The sequence below is a fragment of the Aedes aegypti genome, chromosome 2 (genome assembly GCF_002204515.2).
Source record: "Aedes aegypti strain LVP_AGWG chromosome 2, AaegL5.0 Primary Assembly, whole genome shotgun sequence".
NCBI lineage: Eukaryota > Metazoa > Arthropoda > Insecta > Diptera > Culicidae > Aedes > Aedes aegypti.
Genome location: NC_035108.1, coordinates 221,546,888 through 221,564,803, shown reverse-complemented (window position 1 = coordinate 221,564,803; position 17,916 = coordinate 221,546,888). Strand labels below are relative to the sequence as shown.

At 34.9% G+C, this 17,916-nt stretch overlaps 2 protein-coding genes across 3 annotated transcripts in view; one reads left to right on the top strand and one right to left on the bottom strand.

The window, feature by feature from the left end:
* LOC5567692 overlaps window positions 1-17,916 on the bottom strand; it is a 309,374-nt gene that overhangs the window by 119,337 nt on the left and 172,121 nt on the right. The gene's annotated exons all lie outside the window — the stretch shown is intronic.
* On the top strand, window positions 3,781-17,695 carry LOC110676390 (putative nuclease HARBI1). The gene is made up of 5 exons (XM_021844104.1): window positions 3,781-4,023; window positions 4,079-4,226; window positions 12,897-13,063; window positions 14,242-14,512; window positions 15,917-17,695. The coding sequence occupies exons 1-5, from the start codon at window positions 3,902-3,904 to the stop codon at window positions 16,397-16,399; spliced, it is 1,191 nt and encodes a 396-aa protein (XP_021699796.1). The 5' UTR covers window positions 3,781-3,901; the 3' UTR covers window positions 16,400-17,695.

The following is a 17,916-nucleotide window of genomic DNA, read 5'->3' as shown; positions in this document are numbered from 1 at the left end:
AATCTTTTGGCAATCTATCAACTGTAATCGATAGTTAGGATACCAGTACTTGTTTTAAAAATATGAGTTATAATTCTTTGAAACAGTATGCATAAATATTCAAGTTTTCTTCGAAAAAACTATCAAAGTTACCCCGTTTTACGGTACAAACATTCAAAACAATCTTAAAAATATTAAGAGGAGTCCAAAATTAATTTGATTTTTAGAAACGCCTTACAATTTTTTTAATCATGTGGATATGCTAATATATACCATAAATCATGGAATAATGGTCTTCATTTTTTTTTGCTGTACTTTATGCTTTGTGGCTTGATTGAATGTGATTGGGGACACAAGTCGATAAGTGATCATGAAAACACTACACTGAGAAGCAGACTCTTCCCCAGTTGGAACACAACGCAAGAAAGAAGAAGAAAAATAAGTAGAACAGAGGAATCACTGGAATATTTGCTTAAGTATTTGCTGGAGTATTGAATTAAATTAAATTTTAAAAAATCTATCAACCTAAGAAATCAATCAAGATAAATTTAAAAGAACTGCAAAAGTAATAAACTCCAATAGATATTGCGACAGCAATATAACCAGGATTACCTGTTGGGGTAATTTAGAAGTTCCTAATAAAAAAAAGACTTGCATAAACTGTGAATTAATTCTTGGAGGGATCAAATCTGGATGAATGCAAACTTTAAGAGTAAACCTTGTAGAAAATACTGAAGGTATTTCTATTATTTTGTAGAGCAAATACTGGAGAAATGATCCTATTCCAAAATCTGTGAAGGAATTTCTGGACAATTTCTGGAAGAAATAAGGATTGTTGATATTATCTCATTTTCAGATTCTTTGTTTAAAACTGACTACAAAATCACATTTTCACTTAATTTTGAGCCTCTAGAGTATTTTAAAAATATTTGAAAATTTCGAAAAATAAGTTTTGAACCTTGACTACAAAGCATAGAGGAACCGCAAATAAGATTGACAAGTTCACCCATGTTCGTTCAGATGAGCTAAATTAAATGTTTGGCTTATTTTGTTTTCTCTAGATCTAGATGCGCGAAAAATGAAAAAAAATGTTGCGCTTTTCTATTGTAAAATACCCTAGATATACCACCAAACTTGAATCAAAATCCGGAACCAATTTTGATGGTGCTTGCAATGCATGAATCAAATTTGTAACTGATTTGTGATTTTTACTAAAACAAATCATCAAAATCGATCGAAAGATGGCGAAACTAGAGAATTTTGAAACTCGATGTCGGTATTGAAAAGGTTAAGGTGAAGATGAATTGAAGCCAAACTTCAAATTTTCAAGAGCACGGATCGAGAGAACCAAACATCCATTTGAGCTGAAAACCTAATCGATTGGTCAGCACCAGCTAGGAACCAATCGATTAAGTTTTCAGCTTAAACGGATGTTTGGTTCTCCAGATCCGTGCTCTTGAAAATTTGGACTTTGGCTTCGATTCATCTTCACCTTAAGACCTTTGCCTTGCGGCATTTGGCTTCCAATACTTGTAATGATAGATTATCAATATTCACATTTTTTTTAAATTGGGGGTCGTGAGGAAATTATGTCACGATATAAGAGGAGAGAGGAGTTGGTGGTGTGGTACAGCGTGAATAAACCTAGATTCATTTTTCGATATAAAATAAAGTATGCATCTTCCTTGTTTAAGGTGAATATAAATCGAAGGCATACCTCAGAATTTCAAGAGCACAAATCTAACGAACCCGACAGCGGTTCAAGCTGAACACTTGATCGATTGGCCATCGAGTAACCAATCGATAGATTTTTCAGCTTGAATGGACGTCTGGTTCTTTAAGGGGGCAGGATCCGTCATCGATTTCGGAATTTTCAAAAGCAGTTTTTTCGTTCAAAATCAAGAAAATTTACAGGAAAAAGTGTTCACTGTATTCAATTCTCCAACCACAACACGGTGAACACATTTTCGTCGAAAAATTTCCAGTTTTGAACAGAAAAACTGCTTTTGAAGTTTCGACGATGACGATGATTACGATGACGGAGCGTTGAGCGTTAAATTTGAGCTTGAGCTTGAGCTTGCTTGAGCTTGATTGGCCGCCCGTGGATGCACTCCAGTATTGCCAGATCAGCTGCACTTACACAAGGAACCAACCGAATGACTGCTTGGGACTAACAGGCATCCTCAGTGTATAAGTGCTGGTGATCTTCTATTTTTAGGCAACAATGGCACCTGCCACGTCAGAATGCAGACCAATGAGGGGAAGGGGGAGGAATTGATGATGCATTGAACTGACTCCCACGTAGACCGTATATTCCACTGCATCCACGTCAGTTCATGCGGGAGTGTATGGATTGGAGGAAAGGCATGGCAGAGAGGTTTGCTTTTGTGGTTAGCAGACTGCCTATGTATCAGGCGTAAGAAAGGCGTGCGCGTGGAAGTAGGAAGCGTTAGGGAAACGGTTTCTTGTCCGTCTCTGGTTCTAGCGTTTGCTATGAACGAATAGTTTGAGTGTGATATATTTAGAATGGAAGATAGAAGCAAGTGAGAGATATACAACTACAAAGTACGAGGAAAGGGACGGGCCTGGGATTGAACCCATGACCTTCTGCATATGAAGCAGAAGCGGTAGCCATCAGACCACCAACCCCGTCTATCAGAGCGTTGAGCGTTAAATTTGTGCGACAAACAATCGCTGCGATTTCGCTGCTACATGTAGAGTTTTATGACACAACAACGAAATCGTGGAGAGCCTTAACGTTCAACGCTCCGTCATTGTAATCATCGTCATCATTGAAACTTCAAAAGCAGTTTTTCTGTTGAAAACTGAAAATTATTCGATGAAAATGTGTTCACTGTGTTGCGGTTGGAAAACAGAATACTGTAAACACTTTTTCATGTAAAATTTCTTGATTTTGAACGAAAAAACTGCTTTTGAAAATTCCGAAATCAATGACGGATCCTGCCCCCTTAACTCATTGATGCGTGCCATTAGTTTTCTCTTCTATTCTCCCGCTGTTCTTATGCAGAGTTAAAAGTGACGTCATAGCGGGAAAGCAAGAAAGAGAACTAATGCGCGCATCAATAATCTGCACCACCTTAGCAAATTCAGAACATCAGGGACTCACGCTCCGCAGCTTATTTTGACATTTGTGTACTAACAATTTTTTCGATATATTAACGGATTTGCTCAAAAGGACACGCGATGTTCCCCGGAGGAAACCGTGGTTTTGCTCTCTTCATTCTTATGGAAGATAACATTGCGGTAGTTCATCAAACGCAGTTGTTCCTTTCCTGGGCTATTCGCCGCGAGGAATTTAAGGCAAATGGGCGTTTTTGGAAACTTTACAACGGCAGTTTATCATTCATATCCTGCGGACCAGTCAATACTACAGTCATTCCACAGTTATGGATAGCACACAGATATGGATCTAAGTTGGATTAAACGGAGAATATCTCATCAAATAGAGTAGCAATTACGCAGAACCCATTTTACCTACGCGAACCATAAATCTATACAGCATCGCAATCAACAATAACATGCTTAAACACATTTGTTCCATTCGTAGGAAATAAACTGTCATACATATGCTTAGAAGCGTTGATTCATATTTGTGGGGCATTGAAACCCATACCACAGTTATGAATCTAATACCTTGGACAGACATTTGATACATATACCATGGTACAAGTTGTCAAGAAAATTATTCCAAGGCTATCTTGAATGAAGACAATTATCAGTATGGAACCCATTTCAAGATAATTATACCATGGTACGTGTACCACAAGTGTGTCATAAGTATAAAGTGTAGTCCGCAGCTGACAAGAAAAGCGCTCAAGAAAATAAGCTGCTTTTTACCAAAGAAATTTTGACAGTTGTTCCAAAGCCTTTCGCCATCTACCCTCAAATTTGGTAACTACCAATGTCAAAGCTACGAGCAAGTCTAAGGCGCCAAAAGGAAGAAAAAAAAGTTTGTTTTGTTTTTTCAAGTCAGCGTCGTTTTTTTTTTGGAATCTTCCCGACGGATAACATGTCGTTGCTACGGTAAGTAATTGCTATAATTAATTAGTTTTTTTCTATTACTAATTCGAATATTTAGCAATTTTCGTTTCATTATCAACTTGGTTATTGCTGCCTCGAGCGTCGTTCTTTTGAAAAAAAGAAACCAGCGAAAACGAAAGAGGGCAGCGCATTGGGTTCACCCGTATCTCGCTGAAAGGAAGAGTAAAGGCAGATATGCTACCGACGTGAGTATTAATGTTAATTGAAGGACTGTTTTGGGCTTGGATTTGTTCAAAAAAGCAAAAAAATCAATCTTTCTCGAGATTCATACGTCTTTGGAAGTAACTGGGTTTAGATAGTCGGTTTTCCTTGGGAGCTACAGTGACTCGAACTCATATTCGTACATGGTACTGTTTTAGCATAAATTTAGTAGAAAAAACATCAAATCTCGTATAAATTATGACCTCGTCCTAAAAGCAATTCGGTATCTTCACTGTGAGATAGAGACGGATCTTCTCTCCATCGTTGCATTGATAAATAAGGTGAAAATCCAATCTTTTGCTCAGTAGCAACCAGATACCGTGCTGCATGGAATTGTCGGGCGCTTCGAATTCCGGACACTGGCCTTTTTCACGGTGTTGTTGGACTGAATTTTGATTTCTTTTCGGCTTGAATTAAAACGATTTAGTATCCAACAAAGTCCGAGTGGCCACATCCGATACATTCTAAACGGCGCAAAACTCTTCATTTATATTGTTGAATATCAGATCTTAATACAAGGTTAAATGATTCTCATTGCAAATATATAAAGATAATTCGGCATGTCTTAAAAAATCGTCCTTTTTTACAAGACCTTGACCCACCGGGAAAACTCCGGCCACGGGAATATTCCTGAGTTCCTCTGGCCATTTCAAAAAACTAGATATGTGTATTAGTATACTGCCAAAAAATATGTGAACCCGTTAAGTATTAGCGGTGAAGGTTTTAGTATTTTTGCTTTCACTCAGGACTATGGAAATTTCTTCAGTGTTACGCCTGTTTGACTGTGGTTAATCTATTATAAAATTGAAGATAAAAATAGTAAAAATATATTACACTTTTTGTATTCACATTCCAACAACCTTTTGTGGAACATATTAAGGTGAAACACCTCGGAATCCAAAGATGGCCGTCACAATGGTCGAATTGTGCCCCTACTCACGTTTTAAAAAGCACTGAGCTAGAGAAACAGTAGACAAACAATGCTGATCTTCTTATTTTAAGCTTTCAGCTAGTGCACAAAGCCAAAATAAAAAGTCTGCTGTTATTAGATGCTTCTTTCGCGAGATTAGTGCCTTTGAACTTATGGTGCAATCTTAGATTTTTTTTTTTTTTAATTTCTTTATTAGTATCATTCCAAACATTACATTCATTTCTTATATCTAGGTGTTCTGTGTTATTAGACAACACTATCGTCCTAATTTGGTAAAACAAATTTAAGATTTTATTAACATTTTGTTAATACCATATTACATTTCATTTGCCGTGGCAGTTCAGATTTATTACAGGTGAGTTGATTTCACATGCTTATAAGAGAAAAAAATTTCAATTTACTTAACCTCAATTTACTTAACCTCACTTAACCTAAACATATAACGCATTAATCGTGGCAATAGAAGATTGTAACGATTTTTGCCTGTAATTATTAATTATTTTATTTGACATTTGTTCCAATGTTTCAACATTGGATATTCTATGTAACTCATTGGTACTATACCAGGGAGGAAGCTTCAGAATCATTTTCAAAATTTTATTTTGAATTCTCTGCAGAGCTTTCTTTCTGGTATCACAATAGCAAGTCCATATTGGTACAGCATACAACATGGCTGGCCTGAAAATTTGTTTGAATATCAAAAGCTTGTTCTTAAAACAAAGTTTTGATTTTCTATTAATAAGGGGATATAGACATTTTACATATTTATCACATTTGGCTTGAATGCCCTCAATGTGATTTTTGAAAGTTAAATTCATTAAAACTTCATCTGACCAATTTATTGGAACCCCTCTCATCGTGACAACATGTCTACTTGAAGGTTTCAAATAAAGAGCTTTTGGTTTATGTGGGAATATTATTAGTTGAGTTTTGGAAGCATTAGGAGAAATCTTCCATTTTTGCAAGTATGAAGAAAAAATATCCAAACTTTTTTGCAATCGACTACAGATGACACACAGGCTTCGTCCTTTGGCAGAGAGGCCTATGTCATCCGCAAACAAGGATTTTTGACATCCCTGAGGTAACTTAGGTAAGTCAGATGTGAAAATATTGTATAATATTGGTCCCAAAATGCTGCCTTGAGGAACACCAGCTCTTACAGGAAGTCTTTCAGATCTGGAGTTCTGATAATTAACCTGAAGTGTACGATTTGACAGATAACTTTGAATTATTCTAACAATGTATGATAGAATATTAAAGTTTTTTAATTTTACAATCAAACCTTCATGCCAAACACTGTCGAATGCTTTTTCTATGTCTAGAAGAGCAAGACCAGTAGAATAGCCTTCTGATTTGTTGGAACTGATCAAATTCGTTACACGTAAGGGGTTGTTCATAAATGACGTAGTAAATTAGAAGGGTTGGGAGGAGGGGGTTCTTCACAAATTTGTGACGATGTGTGACGAGGGGGAGGGAGGGGTCCCAAATACGACGTTGCATTTTACATAATTTCGGAAAAAGAGTAGCGCTGAGAAAATCACAAATTGTTTTTTTTTGTTCAATCTATTTTGTCTGACTAATTAAACTTGGGTTGTAAAATGAGGATTCAGCTTCAAAACATTAATATTGTAAGATTAGAAAACAATCTAAGATTTTTTGAATTTTCCTGATCAATACAATCAAGCAGATTTTTATATAGCTTTAAATAGTTATGTGGATATTATATTCCGTTCGTGTTCAAACTATTTTAATTATAAATAAAAAAAAAGTTTAGTTAGTTGATTAAAAATCAATACATTATCGACTTGAATAATACTGTTTTTCATCAACTGTTTTAGTTCTATTCATTTTTTTTCTGTTATAGCTTTTATTCTTCAAAAGAATACAATATGCTCATTTGGGCAAATATTAACGTTATTATAGTAAACCAAGATATTTATTCAGTGCATTTAATGTTGCAGGATTTCTCTACTAAATAAGTCAAATCATAGATTTTTTTTTAAATATCAGTGCTCTTGATGAAACAGCCTGGATAATAATGAGGTCATCGAATTCGAGTGTTTTCAAAATTGTTTTGTCTAGTATATATATATAGTTTTTTTCTAGTATAACAAAATTTCTGTTTAATATACAGTCGACTCTCCACATCTCGATGTTCTACATCTCGATATCTCTCCCTATGTCGATGATTTTTCCGATCCCTTCAATCTGCATACATTTTCACTCTCCATATCTCGATATCCTTCTTATCTCGATATCTCTCTATCTCGATGTGATTATCGTTCCCGATTTTCTCTCCGTATGTCGATATGCCCATTGTCAAAGGTTACTACACTGAGAACAGCGTTGCAGTTGAAAATACTATATTAGAGGGTTAAATTAAATACACAACGCCACTTGATTTGTGCAGACAAAATTTGCATTTATTTCAAATATTTTGTGCATTCAATTTTACCATGGTACCATTTTGACAGTAAAAATTACTATATCATGGTTAAAAACTTGCAGCAAGTCAGAATCGAACCGAGGATCTTGTGATTGTCAAGCGCGAACGCTTACCGCTCGGTTATCGATGCGGTTGGATTGAGAGGGACTAAAACGCAAATAAAAAGCGTTCTTGATAGCTCAATCGTGATTGGAATAGTAAATTTAAAAACTTCTTCATTGTTCTCATTACTTCAACGCTTGTTTCAGTGTAGACTAGATTTAAGGGATTCAAAACAATTTGCGGAGACGAAATGACATCTGTTTGTTTTTGATTTTCCTAGTAACGGAGTGATTTTCAATCTAGTATTCATTAAAAACTTGTTCTAGGTCTCGATCTCTCCCTATCTCGATGGTCCCTTTGATATCGAGATGTGGAGAAGCGACTGTATTATTAAATATTTTGAACCCTTAGGCCCCAAGCACAATGTGACGGCAACGCGGTACAACGGCAAAACGGCATGCCCATCTTGATCAACACTTTACTTATCAATCCAGTGTTGACTAAATCCTTTTCAACATTGACTTGACAAGTAGAGTGTAGCTCAAGATGGGCTTGCCGCTTTGCCGCTGTACCGCGCTGCCGTTCACATTGTGCTTGGGGCTTTATTGCTATTAGCTTTATCAATCCGAACAAGATTTTTACCTTTTTTCTACATTTTCATCAAACTTGTATTGGGTTTCAACAATAGCAAAAGTACTACATATTAAATTTAACCGGTATGAACTGGGAACCAAAATTATGTAACTTGAACAGGGAATAAGTTTGATTGAACTGTTTTCGAAACAGTTCGAAACAGTTCGCTACGCTGCCGTGAATCGCAAGTCAGTCCCATCTGTAAAAAGTAGGCATTGAGAAAATGGGGTGTGAAGTTTCCCTTTTTTCATACAAATATTAAAAAAAAATCCAGATGGTTGAAACATGTCCAAATCTTAATGAAACTTTCACAATTTGCTTTTCACTACGATATCTTTCTGAGAAAAATATAAAGATGATCAAAACACGATTGATTTTAGTGTTACACGGTGCGGAAATCTGTAGTGGGACTGACTTGCGATTACTTTTATTTTGGGACAATTTGACTTGCTGTTTTTTCTTACTTTTTCCGTACAAATCATTAGGGCAGCTGAAAGAGCATTTGAAGATATGTTGAAAACTGAACCCAATTCAATTTTGACGAAAATGCAGATGGGACTGAGTTGCGATTCACGGCAGTACGGTATATCAAACTATCATTTGTCAGATTTCCTGTCGTTCCAGTCAGTAATGAATATCAAACTATGTTTTGAATTTCTGTATTTAAATGTTTCGATTTAACACAAACGCTGAGGAAAACAAACAAAAAAATGAGGGGGGGGGGTGCTTGATATGCTACGTATTTTCCAAGGGGAGGGTATCGGCATTTGTGACTTAATGCTACGAGGGGGGAGGGGGTGTAAAAATGCTACGTCATTTATGGACGGTCCCTAAAAGTTGATGAGTGGTCGAATGTCCATGGCGGAATCCGAACTGTTCATTGGCAAAAATTGAATTTTCGTTGATGTGGGCCATCATTTTGTTCAAAATGACCTTTTCAAAAAGTTTACTGATGGAGGAAAGCAAACTGATTGGACGATAGCTAGAAGCTTCTGCAGGATTTTTGTCTGGTTTTAAAATTGGAACAACTCTAGCATTTTTCCATTTGTCAGGAAAATATGATATTTGAAAACATTTGTTAAATATATCAACTAAGAATGATAAGCTACTTTCTGGAAGTTTCTTGATGAGGATGTAGAAAATTCTATCATCGCCAGGAGCTTTCATATTTTTGAACTTTTTAATAATAGTTCTCACTTCTTTCAAATCAGTCTCCCAGGCATTTTCGAAAACGTTCTCTTGATTTAGAATATTTACGAAGTCCTGAGTAACTTGATTTTCAATTGGACTAGTAAGTCCTAAATTAAAATTGTGCGCGCTTTCAAACTGCATAGCAAGTTTTTGAGCTTTTTCGCAATTAGTTAGTAATAAATTGTTTTCCTCTTTCAATGCCGGTATTGGCTTCTGAGGTTTTTTTCAAAATTTTAGATAATTTCCAAAAGGGCATTCATAAATTTGTTTAAGTTTAAAACAATTTCACTTATAAATCATTTAACTATACTCTAATGCAACTGAACCATGTTTTTCAATACTCATAGAGAGCATTTTTCATTTCTTGTCGAAAATGTCGAATGGTTTTATCACGCAGAAGAATTTCTGTATGTTAAGATTACAATCCTGTCAATTACTTTTACTTACGCACAAATAGTTGTTTCGAAATAAAATTAACTTGCGCCAACACTTAATAAACGTCAAATCAAATACACACATTTCTTTGATTGAGTTATCCACTTGTACTTATAACAATTATACTTTTGATCATTATCACTAATCGGAAACATTCACCTCCCTAGACTTCAAGTCATGCTCACAAATCTACTTACTTCTAACTTGCAAGGAATAGTGTAGGTGCTAAGATGACCACCTCTCACGCAGGAGACCACATATCAAGTTTGTCGACTCGCCCTTTGTTTTCATTTTTGCAATGTTATTTTTAGATCGATAAAGCAGCACCGAATCTTTTCAGATATGTTGATAAAGCAGAACAAAATGCTGCGTAAACATTGCAAAATATTGTAAACTCAATAAAATTCACTTTGAGTCAACTAAAATATAGTTAAATTTTGACGTTTGACGTTTGTAAATTCAATCAAAAATATAGTTGTCATCAACTATATAGTATAGTTATGTTTAACAATATCCTGTCAATTCAACTATATTTTTAGTTATCTCCAAATTAACCTTAAAATATAGTTAAATTGACCGGAAAAATGATTACGGACACTATATTTTGTTCTCCGTGATGGCATATGAGTAGTATGGCCTTCTAACTTTTAAGGGTATTAAGGAATATTTATAGATATTGCTTATATGGTAGCCCGAAGATTGCGAAAGAAGGAGCCAAACAAATTTTAAGGTTATTTAAAAAATGATCGCCAAGTGTTTTATTTATAAAAAAAACATTAAAATTCACTGGTAGTAGTAATCCTTTATAAAAGAGATTCGCGGAAGCTGACATACAGTAGTTTCTCGATTTTATCACTGCTCGTTTTAATATCGCTTCATTATATCGCTCTCGATTTTAGCACGGTTTTCTGTTCGATTTTATCACGTCGCAATTATTGTATGAAGTTTATACATTTTGCATTGAAAAATAACCCTAAACAATTATCATACTTCAATTTGACCCATCTCCTACGTGCTTTTCATTTCATTCGCTCCATGTCTGCAACATCGATCTCAAATTTTGATGAAAATTAAATAACAGAAAAATACATTTTCAATTTATCACGCTTCGGTATATCACGCCAAAATTTTTTGGATCCGTGATATAATCGAGAAAATACTGTATCTGTCAAAGTGTGAGCCAATCGAGCAGCGAGAGCTGTCAAAGTATGAGCCTAACGAACATGCGTTATTTTTGTTTTGAACTTTTCTTGAGGTGTAATGTAATCCGCTTGAAATTATTTCGGTAAAAGTTGTTTGTATAGAGCAAAAATATAAAATATTTTCCTTTTCTGATTTTTTGTCAATTTTGTCAATATTTAGTTGTTGATTTTTTCTGCTGTTTATTAGTTTGGAGGTGTAGCTCACAGATCTAAATACACTTTTTAGCAATGAGGAAGTCATGTTCGTGTTACAATATTATTCTCGACACCGAGCAAACTCAGCACTGTCAGTCACATGTTAGCAGTCTATTGCCAATCATTTCATTTCACTTCCGCGTTTCTCTCATATAAAGGATCGCTAACTGGTAGGTAGTATTATTATTCTATTTTTTTTTTCAAAAATTTTTTCCCAAAATGTATTTATTTTTCTTCTAAGAATACATTCAATCATTCTTCGCGATGATTCAATACAGGTAATTTATTTTGGTCAACTTTGTAGTCTAATAAGATTTTTGCCAAGTTTTCTTCCTAGAGGAATTTATATAATACATACACTATCATCATACACATTGAGGTATTTTTTAAAATATTGCATCCAGAAATAATCTCAAAAAAAACAGGAAACATATAGTCAATTAGCTTGGGATACGGTTAAATGAAAAATATAAATTCTCGCTCTAGTCCATTTTTTGGATGTATTAGGATCTCATATTGACTGTGCAAAATTTCAACTCGATAGGTAAAACTATAATTTAGCGTCAGCCGTTCAAAGTTTGTATGGGTATTACCATGCGACAACTTAATTTTAAAAATGTAGTAAATCCCATACAAACTTTAAACGGCTGGCGCTAAATTATAGTTTTGTCGAAAATTCTCATTGTATATTTTTATATATACCGCTTTACCATTTTTACTTTAATATTATGAATAAACTTGTTTAGTTAGATATGATTGTAGAGTAGAGTGGGTTTTGTATGGGTGGCTCAACCTACAGACCCATTTTTTAAGAAGATGATAAACATGAACATGAAAAATCTCGCGAAACATTACTAAAGGACCTATGTACAAATGAGAGGCTCTCTTTGTTTACTTTCTCTTTGATCAATAACTGAGTCACATTAACCTCTTCTGTTGCGTTTTTTTGTATGAAACGCTAGTCAAAGAAATTGCCTTTCAATCTGTAGTGAAAAACTTCCCAAAAGTTTTAGTATTCCACTGTTATAATCGAAAGAGAGCGAGAGAGGAAAGAATCTCTCATTTGTACATAGGTCCTTTAGTAATGTTTCGCGAGAAATGCTCCGTATTCTTCTTATTCTTCAAAACATATTTTCATGCCAAAAGTTAGTCACCTAGATGACTCGCATAACCTGTGATCTCGCCTTAAAAGCCATTGGTAACCGAGTGTGTAGCTCATTGTTTCTAAGCAAATTAATGAATCAGGATGAAAACTATCACCACTAGGAGATAGACGAATATATTCTCTTCATCGTAGCATTGTTGAATACCGTGTAAATCCATTCGTTTGCTCGGTAACAACAAGCTACACACGTGGTTACCAATGGCTTTTAGGGCGTTATCCCAAATTATGCGAGATGTACTCTTCGAAGTCCTATGAATTTTGAATTTATCAACACCCTATCGGTCATTTTGACCAAAAATCAAAACTATGCGCAATCTACAGACCTCTTTCCTTCTTGAGCGTTACATTATCCTGTTTCAGAGCTTTGCGTTTGTACATGTAGTAAATAATATTACCTTATATTTTTCTTTACAGTTTGACGATATGGTAAGCGGAGAGAAGTTCTTTAAAGAAAATTTCCATATGTCGAAAAACAGTTTCGATCAACTTTTCAAATTGGTTGAAAAAGACTTAGCACCAAAGAGAAACACGAGACCGAAAGATGGAATTCCTCCAAAGCTCAAGTTGGGTTTGGTGATAGAGTAAGTATATTTAAATTCAAATATAAAATTCTGAATTTGTGTGAAATTGTGCGTTGTACTCAAAACAAAATAGATCATAGTTGTTTGATCTTGCGTGAGCATGTATTGCAATAGATTCTACACCATTACCCCACAATCCATTATCCCGAACGTCGTTTACCCGTATATACCATTACTCCAAAAGTACCATTGCCCCGAATTCCATAACCTTGAATTCTATTAGCTCGGAATAATATCGTGTAGCCCAATTGTGCATTAGGAGTAAAAGCATTCGGGACTATTGGCTCATGACATTCAGGTTAATGGCATTTGGGGTTATGGAAAAGAATCATTGCAATGTAAAAGGGCTTAATGATCTCTGGTTATCGTTATAAAACTGAATACCTATGAACAGTATATGTTTAAATAATGTAGCGTTGCCTCAAATGCATATAAATTCCATAGAAGAAGTGGTGACAAAATTAACAGGGCTGATAAAATGAACACCGAGCCTTTTACCAAGAAAAAAAAAACAAATTTGATTGAAATTTAATCACGCACGGACGATTTAAAAAAAAAAGGATTCAACTTGATAAGGAGGTCAATTGAAGTAAAAATATCAACGAAAACTAAGATTTTAGATAACCACGTTTGAAGATTAGAACTGACGTAACTTCCTGAGGTTTTTTAGTGAGGTGAATATCGTTATGATATGATGTCAAATTTAATACCTTTAGATTTCTTTTTTAATGTGTTACAATCATTAATGGATATATTTTCTGGAATGCAATGAATATTTTCCAAAATATTTGTTTTGCTCACGTTTTTTACATGATGTTCATTTTACCACCAGCAGCTGTTCATTTTACCCACATAGTGCAGGTAAAATGAACGTTTGCATAGTTTTTTTGCTAGCGATAAAAATATGTGAAAATTCAGTTTTTTCAGTCTGAATTCGTGTCGCTGCTATAGATAACATCCCAATTCTTGATGTTGTGCGATAGAACTATACAAATTCTTAGTTTTTCTATCAGAAACAAGATGATATCCTTAAGGTGTTCATTTTACCACCCCTTCCCCTATACGCAATATAACGTAAATGAAATTCACATTAATATAATCTACGTAAATGAAGGTTTAATAAAATAAAATATTTATTGAAAATGCTAAAATGTATCCATTTTTTGTTTGTTTTTTAGGTATCTGGCATCTGGTGGTCTACAGAGGCATTTGGCGTCGTGCTACAGAGTTAGCAAACAGCACATGGGGTCAATCATTGATCAAGTTTGTGATGCTATTTGTCGTGCCCTGAGTGCTTATGTCGCAGATCCATGCCAAGAATCATTTTTGGATGTAGCCAATGGTTTTAATTCCCGTTGGAATTTCCCAAACTGTATTGGTGCCATCGATGGAAAACATGTGTCCATAAAAGCTCCCCCAAATGCTGGCAGCATTTTTTATAACTACAAAGTAAGTTATACTTTTATTAAGTAAGTTCTTCAATATTATTTGGCAGACTCGAGATCCATGGGGTATAACATTGGGTAATATTGATTGTAATGTCCCTCCTAGTAAGAAGCACGAATCAACATGTGAAGCATGTGCTGTAATAAGGGCAGACCTGTCGCATGATCGATTTCTCTTCATCGATCCTCTCTTCTGTGAATAAAAGTGACAAGATGCAAATTTGTCAGCATTTTTTCAACTTAGGACGCTAGATTGCATCACTGCCTAGCGGTCAGTAGTGAAAAAATGCTAAAAAACTTGCATCTTGTCACTTTTATTCACAGAAGAGAGGGTCGATGAAGAGAAATCGACCATGCGACTTACGCCCTTATTCTAGCACACGCTTGATGTATCGATAGAATATTTCAAAGCATGAATGGCGTTTCTCTTCCTTTTTTTATGAGCTAATAGAAATTAATGTTTCAGTAAAAATAAGTATTGTTTATTTGTATATTTTTCAACTTTTCTAAGCACTTATTTTCATAATTATGGATCACACTACACTACCAAAGATTCATGTATCACATGAGTTCTGCAAATGATATAGGATCGATCAGGGCAATATAAGCTACCTAAGGAAAACGTCATTACTTAGGTGCTTACTTTTGATGGCTCTACGTCCTTCAAGACATGACCTGACATGACAGTAGAAACTATCGTGTCAATTCATGTAACTTGTACTAGAATGTTTTCTTTCATGTTGTATTCACAAATAATGTTAAAATCTATTTGAAAGTTTTGCAGCGATGTTTTTGAAATCGAATGGTTTTTTATTTGAACCATATATAGAAAAGCTAATGATAATCAGTACTATATAAAAAAACATTTTTTAAGTTTGACTAGAAATTATTAATTCTAGCGAAATATTTTTAATATAGCAAACAGACACTACAGTAACCTGCTGTTTTTAGGACTACCTCGATGATCTCTTGGATCGCATTTGTACTGGTTTTGTGTTTTGTAACTCGATAACTCTCTAACTCGATGGTCCCTTTAATATCGAGTTATGGAGTGTTGTCTTTAGTAACAAATTGCTACACATGATTCAACTTATTCTCTAGCCAATTATATCACTTGTATTAGTGCATAAAAATAACTATGCAGTAAACAATTCAAATCATTTTATTTACAATCTTGATCGATCCAATTTTCAGTGCAGAGTACTTTTATGGTTCCCGAAATTTATTCCCTTGAAAAGTTGATGTGTGGCTTCATTTCATCTTCACGTTCATCTGGATTGTATAATTAAGTTTCTCTGAGCCACCCAAAAATCCTTTAGAATAGAATCCTGAAACTGCCAAAAAAAGATTGTTAATAATATGAAATGATTCGAATATGTGTCGCACTATAATAACTTTTCTATTACAGGGTTTTCATTCGTTGGCGCTAATGGCTATTTGCGATGCTTCTTATCGATTCACCTACCTGGATGTAGGTGCTTATGGAAGCGAAGGAGACTGCAATATTTTCAAAGAATCCAAATTCGGAACTGATGTGCTGCACGATCGACTTGATTTTCCAGAAAACGCCACGGTCAATGGTGTTAAATTACCATTCTTCTATGTAGCCGACGATGCCTTTCCTTTATGTAAAAGGATCATCAAACCGTATAGTAAGAAAAACCTATCAGCAGAGGAGCGCATTTTTAATTATCGCTTAAGTAGAGCAAGGCGTTGTATTGAAAACGCATTTGGACTCTTGTGCTCAAAATGGGCATGTCTGAAAAAGACTTTATACTGCAGTCCCGATCGTGCACAGAAAATCATTTCTGCATGCTGCCAGTGTTGGGAAACTCGTGAGTACTCACTGAAAACTGCAAACTCACTCGCGAGTATGAGTTGTACAGCTTGAACTCTCGCGTGAGTATACTCAGTCGTGAGTTTCAGTTGTACAGCTCATACTCGTGAGTGAGTTTTCGACTAACATTTACTCACTCGTGAGTAATTTTACTCACTTAAAATATTGTAAATATTCTAAAAGCTTGCGAATGGCTCAATTAAATAATAATTAATAAGTAAGGCTATTCTTGGGGTGACCTTATCCAAATGATAACATGAAAATTTTATTCTGAAAACTATTTGATGCACGCAAAACGTTATTATAATATGAATTTTTAACACAAGCTGTAATTTATGTTTGGTGTTTCGCTGCGCATGTTGCATCGTAAATGCTCTTTTCTTCTGACGTTACACCTCTACTGGGCCCGATTCTGCTTTTTAGCTTAATTTACTTATGATATGAGCATTTCCACATTTATCAACTATGAGCTTTATTTATTTGCCAATTGACTATTATTTTTATTCTCTACTTTACGATATGCAGCAATACTGCAATAATAAAAACCTGAAACAGAGACTCGACAAAACGTATCTGAGTTTCGTGCCAAAACTAATAAGCCGCTGATTGGTCTGCCAAACAGCGTTGCCAGCAATATTTTGTGCGACAACTTCAGCACCCGCTTTTCAATTTTCATTTTTTTCCGGTTCTCTGACAACACATAGATCATAAAAGAGTACCACAAATCTAACAATAAGTCAGGTGCCACATGTCTTAGATAGAATCAAACAAAAGAAGTTAAAAAAAATCAGAAAATTATTTTTAATTTATTTTTTATTCATTATGGGACTAGATTAAACGTTTAAAATGATACATTCTTAAATGTCTGTTCCTTAAACAGCGCTATTAAAAATTCTATATTGAAAAATTATGCAAAATTGCTATTACCACATAACAGTGATGACCAAACAATAATCAGAGGCCCGTATAATGGTTTAATGAGGATAAACTTATCATTCAGTATCTATATAGAAACCAAGCAAAATATAATAAATTCCGAACATTTTTCTGATCAGAAATCTTTATTCGGCAACGTTCCATACAAGTTTTCTAGAACAAACTTGCAAATTACATAAGGTTTGCTGAAAATATTCAAAAGCGAAATTACATATGAAATGGGCAAGATGCCAATCGCAAACCAAATTTATGTGAGGTATCCCGCGGCAAGTGGGTAAATGGGGTAAGTGAAAATAATTTGTATATGTTACTGAATATATGTATTCACGTTTCAAACTTTTGCGTAAACCTTTAAGGCCATTCAGAGCATTTTCTAATCACGTGGGGCAAGTAAAAAGTTTCTCATTAGAGATTGACTTTGTGTTTTTTTTAGGTAGCTATTAGTAAACAAGGTTCGCAATTTCAAGAAACACAATACTCAAAGCGATAAAAGCTATTACTAATCATGGAACTTCTCTAAAAGAGATTGCCAGACGATATTGATGTGTCTACTTCGGACAGCCGATTGAAAGGAAAACGTTGATTGAAAAGTTGCAATATAAGAGAACGCACGGGAATCTCATGGAATGTATATA

Coding starts and splice junctions, on each gene's coding strand:
- LOC110676390 (XM_021844104.1), top strand. CDS start 3,902: ATGTCAAAGCTACGAGCAAGTCTAAGGCGCCAAAAGGAAGAAAAAAAA. Junction 4,227..12,896: donor AAGGCAGATATGCTACCGAC/GTGAGTATTAAT, acceptor TTTTCTTTACAG/TTTGACGATATGGTAAGCGG. Junction 13,064..14,241: donor AAGTTGGGTTTGGTGATAGA/GTAAGTATATTT, acceptor TTTGTTTTTTAG/GTATCTGGCATCTGGTGGTC.